The following is a 20,715-nucleotide window of genomic DNA, read 5'->3' on the forward strand; positions in this document are numbered from 1 at the left end:
TTTTTTAAAATGCGTTAGAAAAATTGTGCTTGAAGGCATAATGTGAAGAGCTAAGATCCCAATTGCTTTCCACCTCACTGGCTAAGTCTTGTGCAGCTACATATTCCTAAGCAGGTGATCGTTTTTGCTGCCTAACTGTGAAAATACAGGCTTTGTATTTCCATTTAGATTATCTGAAAATTGGGCCTTTCATCTTCTGAAATGTTTCCAGAACCCCAAATTCAGGCCTGGCTGATAGTCTTTCCAGTGCTTTAATATCAACTGTTAAAGTAAAACTGACAATCATCAAGGAGTTGGTGTGGAGAGAGCTGGTAATGGTGCAACTGAGAAGCTAAACCCCTCATCTCCATTTGAATCTTTTTTTTTTTTTTTGTCTTGCAGATGAGAGGATCTGTTCACCACCCTTCATGGAGCTGACAAGTGCCTGTGGAGAAGATACCTTGCAGCTTATCGAGAAGAATGGACTGGCATTCCCTTTCAGTATGTACATGGGTTTTTCCTTGATGCTTCTAGTCGGTTCTGAATATTGCACATGCACCCCCAAGACGCAGCCAACACTGTAGGAGTGTGGGTTCCGTTTCCAAAACACCAGGGATGTTAAAACCTTCCTGAAACAAATGCTCTGAAGCAGTCTGCTTGGAATGTGGAACAAAACCTGTCCCTGTCTGCTTTTACTTTACCTTTTATTCATGTTCCTTACTTACTTACTTACTTACACCTCGCTACAGTAAACATATGTTCCTGGGAAATGCCAATAGTTCTAACAAAGTTAGTCTCTTGCCCTGAACTTCTGCAACAAGTTTTTCCTGTCAGCTGCATTCCTTGTTTTTCTTGAGAAAATCACTGCCTTGCTGACTGCCCCCTTTTTCACCCATCCCTCCCTTTACCTGGTCCAGGCTACAAAGATAATCTTAGAGGGTAGAAGAAAGAGTGTAATAATTACTGTAGATAGCAGGCTGCAAGGGCCCCCAGCCTCAAACAGCTGCTATGAACCGTTTGTGCTTTGTAGCAAGTTTCTTTGGGGGGCTTGTGCTTTAATTCATTCCTTTATTTGATTCCTTGTAGTGTAAAGTGAGCAGAATTGCTTAGTTGGTGTTTGTTCCCTTGGTGCTTGCCTCATTTATTAAGCTCAGAGGTAAAGTCACGTGGAAAAAACATGTTTTTCCCTCTCTGCCATCGCTGTCCCAAATGAGGCAGGACTCCTGAAGCTAGTTTGTGAAGTAGTAATTTAAAGCTCACTGAATCGCTTTGCCCTCGCTTCCTCACCCATGCACATTGTCTTCTTGATACAGGCGGCTAGTGCTCAGAAGGCCTGAATCAACTTCTTTAAATGAGGATGAAATTAAAAAATAATATTGAAAATCAATATAACATGGTATTGTGGGAGTGCTTTTTCTGTCTCCTGTCTTTTAAAAAAAAAAAAATGCTCCTGCTCTCTGGAGCATGTGTCTGAGACATCATACACTACTTTCCAAAATTTCAAGTAACCAACTTGTTTTGGACTTTGGTGCAGGTCATCTGCTGTTCATAGCTGCCTGTCCTCTTGACTCTGCCAACAATCCCCAAAGAAGTCTTGTCCTGTCCACCTCCTCACTACTTCCAAGTTTTCGTCTCCTCAGCTTAACATAAATAACATCAGTTCTAGTCATCGTGTGGGTCCCAGGGACTTCAGCTGTTCTCTGGTTTTATAACAGCAGGAGCATGTTGTTTCTTTCCTCTTACTGGTTTTAGGATGGAGGTGAGAACCAGAATATACACAGCTGATAAGGAATATGAAGAAGAAAGAACTGCTGGGCTCTTTCTATGTTTTTTGTCCCCCTCTATGGTTGCCTGCAAAAATATGTTGTATCTTAGTTTAGTTCAGCCCATTTGGTTTCCTCCTCTTCCCCAAAACCAGGGAGGTAGGAAAAGAAGTGTGTTTCCACTGTGTCCCAGTTCCCTTGTTTTCAGGACAGTGTTATTTTGTGGTACCTGTAACGTAGCTCCAGCCTCAGGCAAAATCACATACTTGTGAAGATGCCCCCTGAGTAGGCAGGATGGCAATACCAGTACTGGTACTGACTTCTTCACAGATGCTTTGCATCTCTGTCCAGTGCTAATAATGACCTCTGCTTGCACCTTAGTTACAGGGAGGAGTCGGGAGAGTAGGGCTTGGAGGAAGCCAAGCTTTGCAGTGATTGAAGGCACTGTTCAAGCAGAGACCCTCACTGGCACCTGGTACAGTCAGTGCCTTGGTCTGGTGAACTCCAGTGTTTGCGCGTGTGGGTGGGAAGGGATTTATAAGGAGTTTGTGTGTCCTGTTTCAGTGGTGCATTGTTTTTTTTCTTTTTTCTTTACCCAGTTTGTAAAACCAGAGTGGCCCATGGAACCAACTCTCATGAGGTGAGCTTAAAAACTTCTGCAGTGTTATACCCCTGCTTCCAGTCCCCCCATGGTGATTCGGCTGGTGCTTTCCAATCCTGTAGTAGGCAGAATGAGGGCTATGTCCAAACAATTCCCCTTCCCCGCCTGTCCCTTGTGTTTAATTGCACCATTATTTTCTCAGGTTTATCTGAAATGAAGTTAAATATGACTTTAACCTCTTGATGTGGAAGTTCTTTCCAGCAGTTTCTAACTTCTGTCATCTAGTTACTTCTAGCAGTTTGTGGTCTCCAGTCAGCTTTGTCTGCAGGGAATCTGCTTCAGCTTTTCCTTTGGTGGGAGGTCACACTAAGTGATGTTTCCACCCCACCATGTTTCTCTTCCAGCATGTATGCAATGCAGGTGAGAAAAGGTTTTGTGCTGCAGATGAAGCAGAAGTATGAGTGAAGGTCAGCTGGTTCCTCTCCTTGAGGGGAAGGGAATAGCAAATAGAGACCGTTTCTAGGCATGTTCAGTTGTAATAACACAGCTGGAGCTGTGGGAAGAACGGGGCTGGTAGAACTATTTGCTTTCCCTCCTTCCTGTAAGGCAATTGCAGGTAAAATGGTTGTGTATTCCTGGAAGGAGCGCGTTCCCCATGAGCCTGGCTTCCTCTAAATTTAGGCGAGCTGAGTCTTGTTTTAATTCTTTTCCATTTGTGCTTCCTGCCTTCCTGCTCACCGCCGCTCAGTTTTGAGAATCCAGCCCTCGCTGCTGGCTCTCGTAACGCCTGGCTTCCTTTGTTAACAACGTGGTCATCGGTCCAGGTTTCCCAGCTGCTCCTGAAACAGGCAGTATGTTGCGGCAGCGTCTCCGAGAGGTGAAGGCCCTGAAGTAAAATGTAAATCTAGAAGAGCAGAATGCCTACAGCTGAAATCTTGAGTGACCAGTACTTCCTTTCAAAAATGCAGCTAGGTTTTTCATGCAGGCCTTAGCTTGGATCATTTTACAAGCATGACAGACAGTCCTGTTAGTTTGTCGGAGCAGCCGCTATAAATTTTGGCTATCATTCCTGAGAACACGGGGACTGGGTTGTGAATTAATTTAAGACTCCAGCTTCCTTATTGGTTTTTCTGTAGAAGGTTTCTCTGCAACTGCAGCTTGAAATGCATGGACCTTTCAGTGCTTGTCCAGTCTGGCTTGGACTTCATTTCCCTGCTGAATCTTTCTTCGCTGTTCTTTCATACAGTGCAGACATACCTCAGCATCCTGCCAGAATTCCATTTTCTGAGCAAAAATTAGACTAAAATACAGTGGTAGGCTGCACTTTATCACAGGAACTTATGACTAGAGCCTAGGAGGACCCCTGGATAAAAGCCTGGAGTCTTGCATGGTACTTTAAATAGTTAGTAGTAGTAGTCACTTTTGGAGTTGCTGAGTTCTCAGGAATGGTCCAGAAGTGTATTATGATCACAGAGGAACTGTCCTGTAATCGCTATTTTATGGTCGATAATGGCAAGGGAACCATAGAATAAATACTCCGCTTACAGTACAGTTTGTCTAAAAGATGGAGCATAGGTCTAGAAGTGAGAAATGTTGCCTGTTTTATTAATGACTTCTTCTTTGGCTTTCGGTAAATCGCTTCATTTTCTGTAGAGATATTCCAACTGCAGAGCTGACACTGGAAATAGGCCACAGCCTGACCAGAAACCTGCTTTTCTTCGTAAGATGAGTATTCAGAAAGTTCAAGTACTGGCTAACAGGGACAACTGAAGGTGCAGGCTTGAGCTTGGGTTTGGTGCCAGCCAAGGTGGGCAGACTCTGCATTTTGCTGTGAAAACACGAGCTAGTTAAGCCAAGGTGCTGTTAGATAGTCATCTTTTGGTGTCCCACAGTTCTACGTGACCTCTGCACTACAAGTCACTTTAGCCAGCTCAGCACTTGAACCCCGCTTTGCTAGCACTGTTTGTTAGACTTGAATAGAGATGGTGCCTGATGGTTGTCCTTCCCAGCTGCCAGCAGGTCAGAACATAACTGACCTTTGATAAACCTGCTGTGAGACATCACTGGGACCCGTAACCTGAAGAGAAGAAATCTGTCCAGAATGACTCTTTAAGTGTTGAGCAGAGAGGAATGAAAAGGCAGAGAATCACAGCGTTTTGTGGGACTGAATTCCTTAAGGAACTTGTCAGTAAAAATTCTTGGTGCCAAACGTTTTGTTTTGCCTTCAAAAGAGCTCTGCATGTGTAATGAGAAATCTTATTTGGAAATTATGATATAAACTATTGTTCCCATGTTACTGCCAGACACAGCAGGTCAGTGCTAGATGACAAAGAGCAAGTGCACCCTGCATGCGAATTCTTGGAGCTGTATTCATGCATGCTAAAAACCGTAAGACGTCGCAGTGAGCCAGTGTAACACAACGCCATGGGAGTTACATGGTTGTGTGCTAGTCCATGGGGCTGGTGGCACAGAGCTTTGCAGAAGAGAAGTTTCCCATGGTTTCCAGTAGCCTGGGTCAGTTTGGTGCCGAGAAGATAAAGTCTCTGGGTTTCCACACTTCTAAAATAGGATGATAGGTACCTGCTCATCTTATGAAGGAGTGGTTTGTGGGGCTTAATTAACTGGTATTTGAAGAGAACACTATAGGAACAGCACAGTTCTTGCCAGTATGTTGTTGTAGATACTATAATGTCAACAGCCTACACAGGAGGAGGAAGAGAGCAGTGTTTCTTGCCACCAGCGAGAGATAAATGAGGTATGATGTTGCTGCTGCGAATCATCTTGATGGATGATTCCGCTGGCTAGAGTAGGTTTCTTGCACAGGTTGTTACCAATCACAAAATCACTCCGTGCTGTCAGATAGATAGCATCTGGTATAATAGAGACACAGGAAGAGTATGACCTGCCAGTAGATAATGAATACACACATTGACTTGAACTCAGAAAATGTTAATCTAATGAGTCATTGTGCATGCATGCAGACAATTACGTGATCTAATGTGGTCTACCAGATAAAGAGGAATAAGGACAAAAATGTGCTCAGACTTTTAACTATGAATATGTAATCAGTACATCATTTACCATGACTATGTTTTTGAACAACAAAACGTATTTACTATTTTTATTACAGAAACAAACTAAGGTGTTAGCAAAAATCCAGTCTGAAATTACAGTGTACATCAAATGAGCAGCTGATCCTATGTAATACGTAAGAGAGAGCACAAAGGGGTAAAATTCCTTTGTAAAATCCTTCCAGTGACCCTGACTTCGCTAAGATACAGCTAATCTCAGAAGGCACTAAAAACTGACAGGAGGCATATGGAAAGAGCGAGCAAGCAGTAGAAGTCATCTGCACCATGCTGAGGCAGGAAGCTCCAGTTTTATTCTGTATATCGCTGTGGACCCACGGGAATTCTCTTAGCCTCTCTGGACTGTCCCTGCATACTGAGTAAAACAGTAGGCCCAAGCAGACCAGTGAGAAAATATTAACAGGCATAAGAAAAAACTTGTGTTTCAGAGCTTAGGAATTTTTCTGGCAAGTGTTGCGCATCCTGCACTGACTGAGGGAGGCAGCAGGGTCAAGTCTTGGATGGTTAAGTGTTGTCTACATGGCTCTTCTGAGGGGGAAGGTGCTCTAACCAGTGCATCCCTACCTGTGGCAGGAAGTTTTTCCCAGAGGAAAGGAAGATAAAATGTATGTCAGGTTCTGAACGAGCGCTTGTGCACTGTGGATAACAAGATCCAACATCATTGGAGTAATGAAGACGGGTCAATATTCAGATAACTAGAGCATAGCTTTTTCACGGCTTTGAGGATGGAGAGCAAACCTAAGTTTGCCCTCACTGCTCTGTAGAGGCACACTGGTGTAAAGTAATTTTGTCACCTGTGCCAGAATGGTCCTTGCTGCCAGTTCTGCGTAGGAGCCATGGCAGCATCCGTACTCCAACAATAAATCTGCAATATGGGGCACTGCGGTTATGATAATTATACATGCATGTAAGCATGGTAACAGAGGGATCGATGAAAAGAGCAGCATAGCATGTTATGAATATATACTGACGCATCAAAGTACTTCTCTACACCTATCAGCATCGCTTCAGTGCTGTTTGAGGCAGCTGTTGTTCATCATTCAGGCCTTTTGGCATATTTGTTCCAGTCCCTTCAAGAGGACTATCCATTTGGAGTAATGGGGTGAAACCAAGCCAAGAAAATCATTAGGCCGGCATTTGCTAGCAGTAAGAACTACTGGAGTCTGAAAAAAGTTCTCTGATGATGAGGATGAAACCCTGGTTCTTAGACCATTGCAACTGGGCTGAACCAAACCATGGGAAACAGAGCTGTGGGGAAGAACTCTTCTAGTTAGTGCATGGAGATGTTCCTTCTGTTCTCATGATACATGCGCTTGTACTCAATACAGACTTTGTCGTTTGTGTCGGTCAAATATTTTACCCTTTGGTTGTACCTGCAGTTGCAGTAACTTCCCAACTAAAAGCCGTAAATGAAATTGCAAAGAGCTGAGAACATGTTGATTAAAAATGAAAGCTGCACTGCCAGTAGCGTTTGGAGAGTTGTGTGTCAGTGAAGTGAAATGTAATGAAATAGGACTATTCCTGAGAAGGAATTCACTTGTGGTCAATATATATCCACCAGTAGATGTTCTCCCTCACTGCTAGTCAGGTGGTGGGTAACTGAAATTACTGAAAGACTTGTGCACAACTCTGTGCGTGTTTCCAGATGGCGATCATCTTCAACCAGGAGGGCCTGAAAGCTGTCCGCCCCCCGTGCGTCATTCAGAGCTTCATCAATCACAATGCCGTGCTGTATAAAGTCTTCGTGGTCGGGGAATCCTACACGGTGGTAAAAAGACCATCTTTAAAGAACTTTTCTGCGGGAATCTCAGGTACGTTGTGCCAATTTAAAAGGAAATGTCAATTCTTGGAGCCTTGGCAGCAAACAACTCAAAAGAAAAATATATTTGAAAAGACTGCTGAAGTGAAGGCAGATGGTTCTTACATACCATGTTTCCTCTGCTGTATTATTTCAATAGGAAGGGAGATAACTCATCTACTCTGGAATACATACCAATGACATTCATACAGTAAATATTTATGCAACAGTAACCTGAGTCTTACCTGTTAGAAACAGTGTTTTATGTCATGTGGAGAGGGGGAGAGGGAGAGAAATTCTCTTATTTCACAGTAAGTTCATGTGTCATTTGTTCCTGCGTTTGTTTATAAATGTGCTTTGGAGAGAATTTCCTGGATTCCATCATTTCAGAACTTCCTCTCCCTATTTTTACCTCGATTATGTATGTGTGTTTAAAGTAAAGATCAGTTGTGCTAAACGAGCCTGTCTGTTCATGTGAGGCCCAGTGTTGTAAACCTTGGTGAGAAGCATGCTTTGGTTTGTAGACACCAGCTGTGTCGTGGGGAGGGAGGAATGGGTTTGTCAGTGAGGACAGTAATCCTCCCTATATGTCACTAGACAGCAGCACTTGAAGGGTTTTCATTAAAGATTACTAAAATTGCCTTTATGGAGCAGAAGCTGGTTTCCCGAGAACTGCGTTCTGTGGGCCTTCAGAAGCAAGAAGGAATTAGCAGGGCGTGGGTGGGAGCATCATCTTCCTGCAGCTGGACAAATCTGGGAGGTGGGGACAAGAGGGGAGAAGGTATTGAACTAAGGGAGGTGGATTAACAAGGGTCAGTTTCTTGTGACTTTTCTTAGTGGTTTCTGCTGATCTTAGTATGTCCATGTGCGCTTATCATCAGGTTCTGCACACAAATACATATTTTGTTAGTACATGTATAGTAGGGTCCTGGTAAAAGTCCTTGTCTGTAGGTGCGTATGCCTGTATTTGCATTTGGGTTCACTCTGTGTCCTGATCAAATTAGGTAGACCAGAATCTGTGTTCATATAAACTATCAGGACGGTTGGTCTGTACTTTTGTTGGAAGAGAACATTTTAAGGCACCTTTCTAAAACTGCCTTAGCTAATGTCTCATCTGTTGGTGTAAGACTTGAAGGTTGTCTGGAAGCCTGCATAAAAATAAGTTTTGTGGGCAGATTAGGATAAGTGTCTGGCTTTCTCATCCTCATCAGGAGAGTTTGAGGGGGCCATGCCGCAGGCACCTGACTAGGCAGATCTGATGATTAAGCAGATCTGGCAGCTGTGAGGCACTCCAGGAGCTGACTGCCTGAAAGTACAGGGACTTTCTAACTGGGAGGAAAGGCAAGAAGAGTATTTCATAGAATCATGGAATGGTTTGTGTTGCAAGGGACCTTGAAGGTCATCAAGTCCCAACCCCCCTGCCATGGGCAGGGATGCCTCCAACTAGACCAGGTTGCTCAAACTCCCATCCAGCCTGGTCTTGGACTCCTCCAGGAACGGGGCATCCACAGCTTCCCTGGGCAATTTGTTCCAGTGTCTCGCCACCCTCAGAGTGAAAAATTCCTTCCTAATATCCAGTCTCGTCCAGTTTGAAGCCATTCCCCCTCGTCCTATCACTGCATGGCCTTGTAAAAAGTCCCTCTCCAGCTTTCTTGTAGGCCCCCTTCAGTTACTGGAAGGTGGTGTCAGACTGTGGGGTGGATTTGGGTTTGCTTTTCACAGCTCCCCCATCTTTATCATATGTGGCCCTGTGGCTCCTCTTCAATGCCCGCTCAGATTGACCAGCAGAGCAGAAATACTCTATCGCTGGTGCCACCTGCCTGCTGAGACTTTGGTCTTGGTGTTCCATGTGGGTTGTCTGTATGATGCTATGAGTCTGCTGTGATGGGAATCCTAATGGGATACTTGTTGTGGTGGATTTCTCCCCGCCAGTAAAACCTTCAGCACCGAGGGAGCAGGGCAGGAGGTGCTGGTACAAGTCTCCCCATGGTTTCCACTGCAGTATGTGAGTGGCTTCTGTTACCTCAGGGTGCCTCCGGCATTCCTGTGGTACTTCCAAAGGGAGGGCCGGTCCTGACTGTGAAATGTACTGCTTTCCTCCATGGTGACAGTGCCTTTCCCAGGTGCATTCCTGTGGTACTTCCAAAGGGAGGGCCGGTCCTGACTGTGAAATGTACTGCTTTCCTCCATGGTGACAGTGCCTTTCCCAGGTTCATGGGGATCTCAGTGCACCCTGGGTGCTGTCGATCTGCTGCCTGCAGGGAACGCAGCTTCTCCATCTATCACATGCCTTCCCACTGGAACTGTCACTTTGAGTATAGTAAATCAGTAGAAATTAACTTCATTATCTTACTGAACTTAGTTAATTGGCTCTGGTGAAGGAAAGGAAACCGGTTTCTATTAACCCCATGCAGGTGTACTTATCTGTGGTTTGAGGTCCAAAAACCACGGGTGACCCGGTTGTGGGTGCCATGCAGCAAAGGTGGGGTGGTGGCGGGGGACTGCCGGGGAGGGAGCGAGAATAGATTCCAGGGACTGCAGTGCCATCTACTGTTCCTTGCACTAGTCCTTTGGAAATTAAAATCTGGTATAAAGTTATTTATAACCTGCTTTTCATTCCAGACAGAGAATCAATATTTTTCAACAGCCACAATGTTTCAAAGCCGGAATCCTCATCTGTCTTAACAGCAGTAAGTACACTTGGTCTTTTTTCCTTTAGTGCAGCTGGAAAACTATCTAGTCCTTTCTTATCGAAGCGCTAGTAGCTAGTGACTCTCTTCACAAGTTGTGTGCTTCTGTGTTGCAGGCTGAGGTCTGTTTGGTACAACGAACCAGCATGACTGTGTGTCCCTCTGGTTTTCCTTACCGAGCTCCGGTGAGGAAGCACTGATGCAGCAAGCCTGTGCTGCTTGCCAGCCCTAAATGCCCCAGAGCTAATCTAGGCAAAGGGAAGAATGAGGTTCTGAATGCAAATACCTGGCCTTTTCCTGTCCAGAGAGCTTAATAAGCACAATCATCCTTCTAGGACTCAGTTCTGTGAGGAAAGACAAACGGTGAAAATTCAAGCAGAGAAATTACGTTGGGCAGGGCCACGGAGGGCAGACAGCTGTCTGTGCCGCAAGCGCATCCGACCATGGGACCGTTTCTGGGTGTCTTCAGAGTCCGGCAGTGCCAGCACGGTGCACCGTTTCATGCATGCGTTACCAGTCCTTTTAATAAGCTTTGAGTGCATAAACCCAAAGTTGTTCTCAGGCACTGAGCTGCTGTGAAAGTCACTTTACAGGACTGGGTCCTTTCAATCTCTTGAGTCTCCAGATTCTTTTCTGTTTCACAAGCTTTACTGGGGAGAAGTTTCATAGTCAGCAATGATTAAATTTGTGTGCAACACTGATGGGCGTGCTAAATATTAGAGCTGTAATTGTGCTAGTCATAAATCTCTTTATGGCTAAATTTATTTTCAAATTTAGAGAGAGTATATGCTTTTGTGGTTTATCTGCCATCTCTCTCATACACGTACGTACTCCATACACAACTCCTGTAGGAGTATATGCTCCTGTGGTTTACCTGCCGTCTCTCTCATACAAATACGGACTCCATACAGAACTCCTGTAGGCATAACAGCATACTTCTGCTGCATAACCTGTTGTTTAAAAAGTAAAAAAAATTCATAAATAACCTGAGTTTTTTGTACTGATAAATATTTGTAGAATGGCTTATACATGAAAACCAACAAAAAAGATATCCCCTTTGAATTACCCCGTGCCCTGAAGATATCAGCTGAGTTGTGTTGTATGGCTCAAATGAAACTAACAGCAGGAGTCTGGCTTATGAGTCCTTTCACATGGGCCATTGAAATGGCAGAATGATACCCAGAATCAGGGTTAGACACAGCAGCTGTATTTGGTTTTTTAAGGTATAGATCTAGTACTTAAAACAGCGAGTCTGATTCTCCATTCATTCCTATACTGCTGTGTCTCTCGAGGAGCTGCGCCAGTACAAAGAGGAAGAACTAGGTGCTTTAGAGCAGATGAACTTCCAATTTAGGTAGGATTCTGAATTAATTCTGAATTATGAAAGCAGTTTCTCTTTGGTGTCTTTCTCTGTTTCATGCCACCGATTCTCTGCAATTAGATTTGGTGGACATGCCCCTGGAAACCTCTGAAAATTAATCTTTCCACTGAAAAGACTGTTTTGGAGTCCCTTAGTAACGTGTCTTTTTCCACTATAGCTGGATAAAATCGAAGGAGTATATGAGCGGCCAAATGACGACGTCATCCGGGAAATCTCTAAGGCGCTGCGGCAAGCTCTGGGAGTTTCCCTCTTTGGAATTGATATCATCATTAACAATCAGACCGGCCAGCATGCAGTCATTGATATAAATGCATTCCCAGGTGAGAAAGGCCTTTCCGCTCACGCTTTGTGGAAATCGTGCAGTGCACGCTTAGTGTGAAGTTTTACTCTGGGTGTCTCACATCATTGCTTCCCAGGTAGGGGACAGGAGAGCGGCAGCCAAATTGTTCTGAGATCAGATACTGTTTAGTCTGGGAAGGGCAGAACCCTAATCCAGATATGGAATGCGCTACTGAAATACCAGCTCTTAGCAGATACGGTCAAATTTTAGTGGCCAGCTGTAGCATGGCTGTGATGCCATTCCTTGCAGAGGGATGCCTGGGAATTGAAGCATGGGACTGTGTGCTGGGACCTGGCCTTTCTGAGCCTGTCCCTCATTCTGAAGATGAAAAGAATAAGAATAAGTTCTATTATAGGAGAGCCTTTTCAGATTTCTTTTTTTCCAGACTCTGTGCAATTAAAAGTGTTGAGGGGGTGGAAGCAGCAAACTGTTCCCTTGAAAATCTCTTCCTGTGCAAATTTATTCCCCATGAAAAGACATTTTGTGCAAAAAAGCAAGAACACCAATCTGAAGATGTTAAAATTGTAGGTGCTTTAAAGGGTTAAATATCTTTGCATGTTCTCATAAGTGGATCCTGAAGTAGAACAATAGAATAGAGCATGTGAAAATGGGTAAATTTGTCCTCTACTTTTTTTACTTTAACATATGTTTGGAAACAACTAAACAAGCTTCTTGACCACTGGAATTGTTAAAAGGAGTTGTAAGTGTGTATAAGAGGGGAGATTTAGATTAGATATCAGGAAGAAATTTTTCACTCTGAGGGTGGTGAGGCACTGGCACAGGTTGCCCCGAGAAGCTGTGGCTGCCCCATCCCTGGAGGTGTTCAAGGCCAGGCTGGATGGGGCTTTGAGCAACCTGGTCTGGTGTCCCTGCCCATGGCAGGGGGGTTGGACCTAGATGATCTTTAACACCCCTTCCAACCTAAACCATTCTATGATTCTGTGATAACGGGAGGCGATAATGGTCTGTCACTTGTGCTAAACTCAGTAGCCTAACACAGGAAAAGAATACATCATCTCATTTCATGCTCTTTTGCATGGGGTTTTTCTCTTTGAGAATCTCCTCTCATTGCCTGAATAGTGGTGTTTGTTTCCAGAGACATGCACAGGCTGTTAGGGTTTGTTTAATCTGTCATTGAAGACTGAGTTTTCAATATGGCTGCAATATCTTCACATCTGGAGATCTTGCCCTGAGCCCCGAGTCGTCTTAATCTTTCAATCCAGGTCCTCAATCCCACTGCTGCCCTGTAGTGCCCTGCCTGTCTATCTCCACAGTGACTGGCTTCCTTTTAAAACTCCAGCCCTGCTCTTCTCAGGTCACTTTGCAGCTTGGTTCTACCATATGGTGTTGACGCAATCTGCAGACCCATGAAAACAGCCTTCTGCCAAGAGCAGCGAAACAACCTACATTGGGTGTGACATGGAGCCAAATCAACTTTATGAATGGGGTTATATTTCAAACAGCTTGAAGTCAGTGATACAGGACATTCTTTCGAAGTCCTGCATACTGTGTTTTGGTTTGGTGTTTTGGGGTTTTTGTTTTTTCAAGCATTGTTTTGGATTTGATACTTTGCACATACTGAAATTCCCCTTTTCTTGAAATGCTGAAAAATCCAGTTTAGGAAACAACTAGTGGCAAACTTAACTAAAGAGGAGTAATGTCTTCTCATTGTGGCAAAAGTTTGCAGAACTGCATCCAGCGTCATGCTCTGCTGTACTTCTACCCTAAGGCAATAGTTTTTGATATTCAGCCCAAGTCCTGTGTTTCAGTCTGCACAGTAATTGGTCTTTGAAGAGACATTGAATTAATAGAGTGTTTCAGTCCTTGCAAGAGACTTGAGTGTGTGGGGAAGCTTCTTGTGCTCAGGTCTACATTGTATCTCACACAGGATTTTTTTGGTGGTGAACATGTTGGTAAAGAAGGTGGCTACTGGCTTTATCGCCATGGGATAGGTTGAAGACGAGTTGGAGATAGTCTAGAGGATAGCAGCAGATGGACTGCATCAGCAGTGGGATCTCACTGTTCCTGTCTCAGTGAGGTCCCAGGAAGGAGGGGCTTCCCCTTCCTTGTCTTCCTCAAGTGATCCTGTCCTGCAGGGGTTGTGGTAGAGCCAAACTGGAGCCAAGTTAGGCACTCTGGGGACCTGCTGCATTATCTCTGCACCACTACTTTGGGGAAGGGAGGAGAAGAGGTGCTATTTAAGGAGTATTCACAGCCTCTTTCATGGAGCTCAAGCTATGGCTTGGAGCCAGGCCTGACCAAAGCCTTGTCCAACGGCCCAGAGGCTTGGCTTTTGCTGTCTTTGGTGTTTACCAAGCTTGAAGCTCATTTGAACTTGCCACTCCATGGTTGTCATCCTGAGATTAGTTTAATGTCAGAATTGAGATCAGATGTACCTATAGGAGGACTTTGTCTGTTATGTGCTCCATTAGCACCAGCAACTCTTCAAAAAGATTTTAAAGATAAATGTCTAAAAGGCCTATTGTGTCTCATGTTCTGTGGGAAACCACCAGGACTATATTTAGCTGTGGTTACCAGCTGAGATATTTAACTGTAGGCTCAGTCACGTAGCGTGTGGGTTTTATGTTTTTCTGACCTCAGGTAACTGAGAGAAAAGGCTCTGCAGAGGCTGCTGTCCCCTGGCCGTGGCTGAGCTCACCCGGTCCGAGCAGCAGCTTGTGCGCGCGTTCTGCAGCCTGTACAGGTGAACTGCTGGTTGGGTGTGCAGAGACGTGGCAGCTGGAAGCATCGGATCTCGATGTGCACTTTGTTGTTGTAAATATGCCGCCGCAAATGCAGGACACGGGCCAACCATTTCTCTCTGCCGGAGGGAAAATGCAGAAAAGCAGAGAGTGTGTCACATCAGGGAGAGTCTCCTAAAAATCAGGCAGGTAGCATCTCTAATGCTACCTTAAAAATGCTCATAGGCACTTCTTGACTCCACAAAGCTCAGGAGAGCAGGTACGTGTTTTCAGATGCAGTGCTGGGTGGACTTCCTTCCTATCTATGCTCAGCCAGAGGGCTTTGGAAACTGTTTTCAACATAGCAAAATTCAGGCCTCTCGCAGACAGGCGTTTCCAGAATGGTTTCAGTGGGCAGTGCTAGGACAGTACCTGCTGGAGCACGATTCATGCAGCTCGTGCTTTCAAGCATGCAAAACTTGTATCCTCCCACTGATGCCTTGTGTGACGTGAATCCCAAATTCATTGCCAGTAGTTTCTAAAGGTGTAATTTAATCTGCCCTCCTTAATTTCCTTGTCATCACAGCACAGCGATGTCCCACAATTGCCTTTTTTGAGAGGTCTGCAGCAGCAGCCAGTGAGCAGAATGAGGCAGTATCTACAGAGTTTGCAGCCTTCCCCGGGCATCCCGTGGCTCAAGAGTTGAGATACGCTGGTTCTCTTCCTCCCTTCCTTGTATTTTTTTCACACGTGTGTGAAGTTTCTTCTGAGTGACCAGGCAGAATTATTTGGGCCCTTCCACGCAGTGTGCAGAGGGTTGCACAGAAGAAGCCTGCCTGATGCGTACAGCTTCCTTACGCTGTAACATCTGCTGATTTCAGGTCTGAAGAACTGGCCGACTTATTCCCATTAAATATTTAAAGCACCTTCTTTGTGAGTTTGCCGGGTGCCCTCAAACAAGGCTGGTTTGTTTTCAGTGAGCAGACGCAAAACACTCTAGGGTACTATGGATCTCCTCTCTGAATATTAAAGCTGTTACTATGGCGATAGCTTATTCCCGGGGTGTTTGAAGCACTCTGAGTAGATTTGAAGGCTAATCCCGTGGCTTTTACATAAGCAAGAAAGTGTAACAAGCACCTCTGTCAAAGAGGTGGGGATCTTGTTCTGGCTCCCGTCACCTGCCGTAAGAGTCCCAGTTGCCCCCTGCAGAGCAGTGGATTATCGTGTGGGTCACTGGGAAACTGGACGTTTTGAAATAGCCGATTTGTTTGGTGAATTTGTTTAAGGGCCCTTTGAGAACAGAAAACTAGGAGCTGGTGTCTCACGGTTTTTGTGTGACCTGTTAAGTACCTAGGAGAATTGTGACAGAGTGCAATAAAACCCAAAGCGATGTAGCATCCTAAATAAGAGTTATTTGGTTAACGTATGGGTTATAAATACACCGATTACCACATTTATCTTAAGGTGAAATTATCCTCTTACCGTATGTTTTTCAGGAAGTTGGGGGCTTATTGCCAAAGGAAGTTGGTCTTTAGAGGAGAAAGGAGATTAAAATTGAATTATTTATGGATCTAAGGGACTATTCTGCCCTGTGATCACATCACTAAAAGTGTTTTAAAATGTGCATTTACTTTGTGGTCTCTGGTTCTGCTCATGTGCTGCTGTGTGAATGTGTGTTGTTCACGTGGGACTTTTACATTTTTATTTATTGCTTCAATCTCCTGTATTAATACCAGGTCACCTTCAGAATACTTTATAGACATTTTAAAACAATCAGCCTAGCCCACTGAATGTCATATTTCACCTCTAAATACTAAATCAAATTGATAACCATTTTAGGTAATGCAGTAGCAGTTAAGATCCGTTTCAAGACATTATACCAGATGTTGCACGTCTGGTTCAATTTTAAAATAAATGCAACGATAAAACCCTACCTGTACCAGAGTCTTTAAAATAGAGCCAGAAGCTCTGTACACCTACTGCCACCCTTTGTGTCACCAAAAACGTCATGTCTCCTGCTATTTGAGCAACTGTTTTAACCAGGAAGCTTGTTGTTAAACTCTGCCTTGTAAATTGTCTGCAATTGATTAACCGAACATGCAGAAAGGTGGGTTCAGTACTGAAATAGAAGACTGATGTTTCTACCAAATACTGTATCATTGATGTATGCTTACTGTCCCGCGAGCGTTTTTTCAGACATCGCTCGTAGCAGGGAACAAGTTTTAAGTGCCAAGCTAGGTTAGACTAGACGAGCATCACATTGCTTCTTACACAGTTGGAAGGTGCCTTTTCTGTAGGGTACAAAGCCAGCCCCGCTGTCCTCTGAGGTTTCCCGAACTGAGGGTGTTGCTGAGCAAATTGTTGGTTCAGACCCTCAGGGAAACTGCGTTAGAGCTACTTTCTGTAGTAAACCTGGAAACAGGATGGAAAGCATCGGTGTTATACCCCAGAGTTTGCCACTTAGGGAAAAACCTGGACTTGGCAGCAAATGATAGAACATACCTAGAATTATGTATACACATATATACTTGGGAGGAAAAAGAAAACAACAGAAAATCTGAAAGGTGACAGTTTTTCTCATTGAACAAAAGTGGTTTTGTAGCAATGGTCTCTGTCCCTCTTTATGCTAATCTGCTCATGCAGTCACTCAAAATGATGTCATGGAAAAGAAGCCTTTTTATTATCACTTGGAGGGCAGAGACAGGCCAAGAAATAAACTGGTAGAAGCCTTTCAGAAATCTTATGAAAATTGCTTGATTGCCTTTTTTTCTCCCCTTCCTTTTTCCTCTTTTCAGGTTACGAGGGTGTTTCCGAATTTTTCACAGATCTTCTGAACCACATAGCTGCTGTCCTGCAGGGTCAGGCACCTGAGGTGACCCAGCTAAACCGCAGCAAGCTCCTGGCAGAGCAGACCAGCGGGATCATGGACGAGCGGATATGCTGCGCTAGCACAGGCTGTCTCAGCGTCATGGGAAAAGACTCCTCCTGGATTGTGGAAAGCGAGACCAACAGCTCAGTAAAACTTCAACACCAGAGACTAGGCTGCAACTCGGCAGTGTCCCCCAGCTTCCAGCAGCACTGCGTCGCTACATTGGCAACAAAAGCTTCTTCTCAATAACTTCCCAATGCCATGGACTGAGAAAAAGCCACAGGGATACAAATTGTGGTCCCAGAACCAGATCAGGCTGTAACAACACAATTGCGAAAAATGAAAAAAAAAAAAAAAACAAAAAACCCAACAAAAAAACCCAACGCAAAACACAACACAAAAAAGCAAAATAAAAAAACCTTCCATTTGATTTAACCTGATTTGCTGGTGAAATGGACTGAAAAGTGAAGGGCGTGAAAGCGATTCAGATCCATTTCATCAGATTCCAGTTGCAAATCTGTAGTGAGTTTACATGCACGTGGGTTTTAACACTAGTCCTTTCGTTGTGGGAGGGTTGCTTTTTCATTTCTCTTGTTCTTTGTAATCACTGGTGACCAGCATTTTAAAATCGGACCTCATGGTATCGAGAAGATAATAATGTTGAAATGCAGTGTCTGAATGTAACAGTGCTAGAGATTTTTTGCCTAAAATATTCCCTGTTCCCTTCTTCCAGGTAGGCCATTGCAAAAGAAATCTAAGACAACTTCAGTATCACTAAACCAAATCCCTGGAAACATTGACCAGTCAAGATGTTGACAGGTAGCTTGCTGGGAAGCCGTGGCGCTGTGAGCGGGACAGAACAGACTGGATGTTCAGGGCCCAGAACTGAGGTGACCACCTGGATTCCGGCTTTGCAGTTCTTCCCCCAGACCTCATTGCTTCAGTCAAAAGCAGCTTCTAACTGTGCTTGTCAACAGCGACACGTTTGATGCAGACAGGGTGCCAATAGTTAGGTTGAGTGATTTAGTAGGTTAAATATCATCCTTTCAGTCATCTGCTAGTGGTGAAATCCTAGAAGAGTTGATGGAAGCAGCTCATCTCTTAGCAGAGAATTTAATTCTCCCTCCGTGTGAGGACTCTGGGACAGCTCTGCAAAGGCTGGCAGACAGAGCTGCGCGTTTTCCTTGGAGCACCTGATGTGCGGATCCTAAGGAGTAACACAGTTGCTGCCTCCCACAGATCCATGCTGCTGTGCATTGTGTTTTTCTTTTGCAAATTAAATATAAGCAGAACTGTGTACCTTTGTATGAGGTACATGACAGCTTTAGCTTAGAGACCATATTTTGTTGCAAGCTGCCAGATGAGGCCATGTGGTCACTTAGAATAGTGCTTTATACTATTTGTAAACTACAGCACATCCAAATTGTATCTGTTGAGATACGCAGTAAACCTACGGTGTTCCCCCTCTATTGCATCTTGTAGCACGGCAGCATCTTCTGCTGTTGAGAATTCCTGAAACTTTTGCCAATTCTGAACACTAAACTGGAAATATCCAAGTCTGTCAGCGCTGAGAACGGAGTCACTATTTTGGTAGACGGAGTGGCCTTCCCTTCCCCATATAAGCCCTGAAATACATTTAAGAGGGGTGGTGTTAAGAAAATTTCCTTCGTTAAGCTCCTAGCTTGCAGATACAGGAATTGCTGTCTTTCTATAATAGGTATTTGTAAAGCATCCATCGCCGCAGCATTTAATACCAGTTTGTTTAGTATCGTGTGTTAGATATCTACTCAAAAGGAAAGGATGTAGAGCTTAAAGCCCAGGTAGACTGTGGAGAGAAGAGTAAACTGTGTAAGAGATGTCACCACCCTACCTGATGGTGCCAGTCCTGGAGGGAAGAAAGTTTTGAAGAGTGTCGTGTAGCAGTTCTTTTATCTAAACGATAGTTTTTCTTTAGGAGAGATAGGGTTTGTTCCCAAAATGCCATTCTTGGGAATTTCCCGTAGCCGGGATTGGATTTTGAGGATGGTTTAAGAAGAGATTATTCCACTTCTAGAGAGGTTACTAACCTTAAAGGTATTTCTGTAGGGACTGGAAGGACCTTATGAGCGTGGCATCCGTCAGATTCCAGGGTGCGCATAAAAGCAGCCAACTTCTAGACCATCGCAGACGAGTTGTGAGCTGGGTGTGCTTCACAGCCCCCATGTGCTTGGAGGCTGCTGGATCCCACGCTGTCTGCGGCTCGCGGGCCTCGGGTGGTCGTGGTGTGAGTCAGATGTACATAGATAAGGGTTGGAAAAGTACTGATGATAGACCAAACCTTTCGTAAAGCCATGACTGAAATAAAATTGACACCTTCAGTTTGAGGTTTGTTTCTGTTTGTTTAAAATAAAAAGTGTTTTTATGTTACATGTGTAACAAAAGATACCCTCAGGAAGGAACTTGCCAGTGCATATTTTTGTATGGTACTTTCTTGTAACCAGCTGGTGGAGTGTTTGTAGACTTGCCTTTTGCTCCCTTTATTACAATGGCTTGGGGTTTTGGGGTTGTGGTTTTTTTTTTGGTTTTTGGTTTTTATATTGGGTGGTGGGGAAGAAGCAATGATGTTAAAACTGGGTTAGTAACTCAAGACCTTTCAAACTAAGTATGTTTACATGAATCTGAGTGTTGGATCCAATGGAAATGTCTGTATGCTGTTTCCTAGTTAGAACATCAAATAAGAATTTTATTTTCCTGGCTGCCTTCTGAATTTTGGTTGGCCTATTTTGCACTGCTTTATTTCTCCAAAATAAACTACTGAAATATAATTGTGCGTTTTAAACTTGTTTACAAATGATTGTTAGAAGTTTATTTTGTAATTCTCTGAAGGCTTGCAGAAATACTATATTTAAATACTACTCCAGACCTTGGCAGTAACTAGAAAACAAGTTTAGGTCATTGGTGTGACATTTTTCCCATAGTCTGTAATTTATTTTTTATTTATCAAGTGTATCGGTATCACTTTAATTTCCCAGGTGCAGATATGCAGGTACCTGTCGTGAGGTGGCATTACAATAGAGTTTTCACATAAATTACCATGCAATTGCTGTACTACTCTATTTCCTTGCAGAAATTATTGTTGTGGCTCATATGCTAAAATGTTGCTAAATCACAGGGGCAAATTGGGAGACCAACTTTTAAAAGCCAAAATTGTAAATTACCGAGTATCCAGACGTACAATTACATTATTGCAGAACATTCGAGCGTGCGTATGTTATTAAGCCTGTGCTAAAGTGCTTTTCTGAATTGCTGCCTCGTTTGATAAGTTCAGGATAGTTTTGATTTAAGATAAGCTTCACAGTAAGTTAGTTAATATTCTATAGTCTTGTCTTTTTTTGTAAAAGTAGAGGAGTCTAGTAATATTAGACCATACCAGGATGCCCTTGCTCTTAAAATTGCGGACAATCTGAGGGAGATTTTCCATAATGTCTGTTTGAATTCTGTTATTGTGGGTTAGAAGAGGTTCTGCCGTGTTTTCAGAGGCATAG

At 43.9% G+C, this 20,715-nt stretch overlaps 1 protein-coding gene across 1 annotated transcript in view; it reads left to right on the top strand.

The window, feature by feature from the left end:
* Nucleotides 1-20,009, top strand: part of ITPK1 (inositol-tetrakisphosphate 1-kinase) — a 151,411-nt gene extending 131,402 nt beyond the window's left edge. The window contains exons 5-10 of the mRNA XM_082485927.1: nucleotides 382-480; nucleotides 2,342-2,382; nucleotides 7,078-7,243; nucleotides 9,853-9,920; nucleotides 11,459-11,621; nucleotides 17,118-20,009. Of these exons, the coding sequence (XP_082342053.1) occupies nucleotides 382-480; nucleotides 2,342-2,382; nucleotides 7,078-7,243; nucleotides 9,853-9,920; nucleotides 11,459-11,621; nucleotides 17,118-17,440 (860 nt within the window). The 3' untranslated portion in view covers nucleotides 17,441-20,009. The remainder of the gene's footprint in view (nucleotides 1-381; nucleotides 481-2,341; nucleotides 2,383-7,077; nucleotides 7,244-9,852; nucleotides 9,921-11,458; nucleotides 11,622-17,117) is intronic.
* Nucleotides 20,010-20,715: the final 706 nt, after the last annotated feature.

This window comes from Vanellus vanellus (genome assembly GCF_965231255.1).
Source record: "Vanellus vanellus genome assembly, chromosome: 6".
NCBI lineage: Eukaryota > Metazoa > Chordata > Aves > Charadriiformes > Charadriidae > Vanellus > Vanellus vanellus.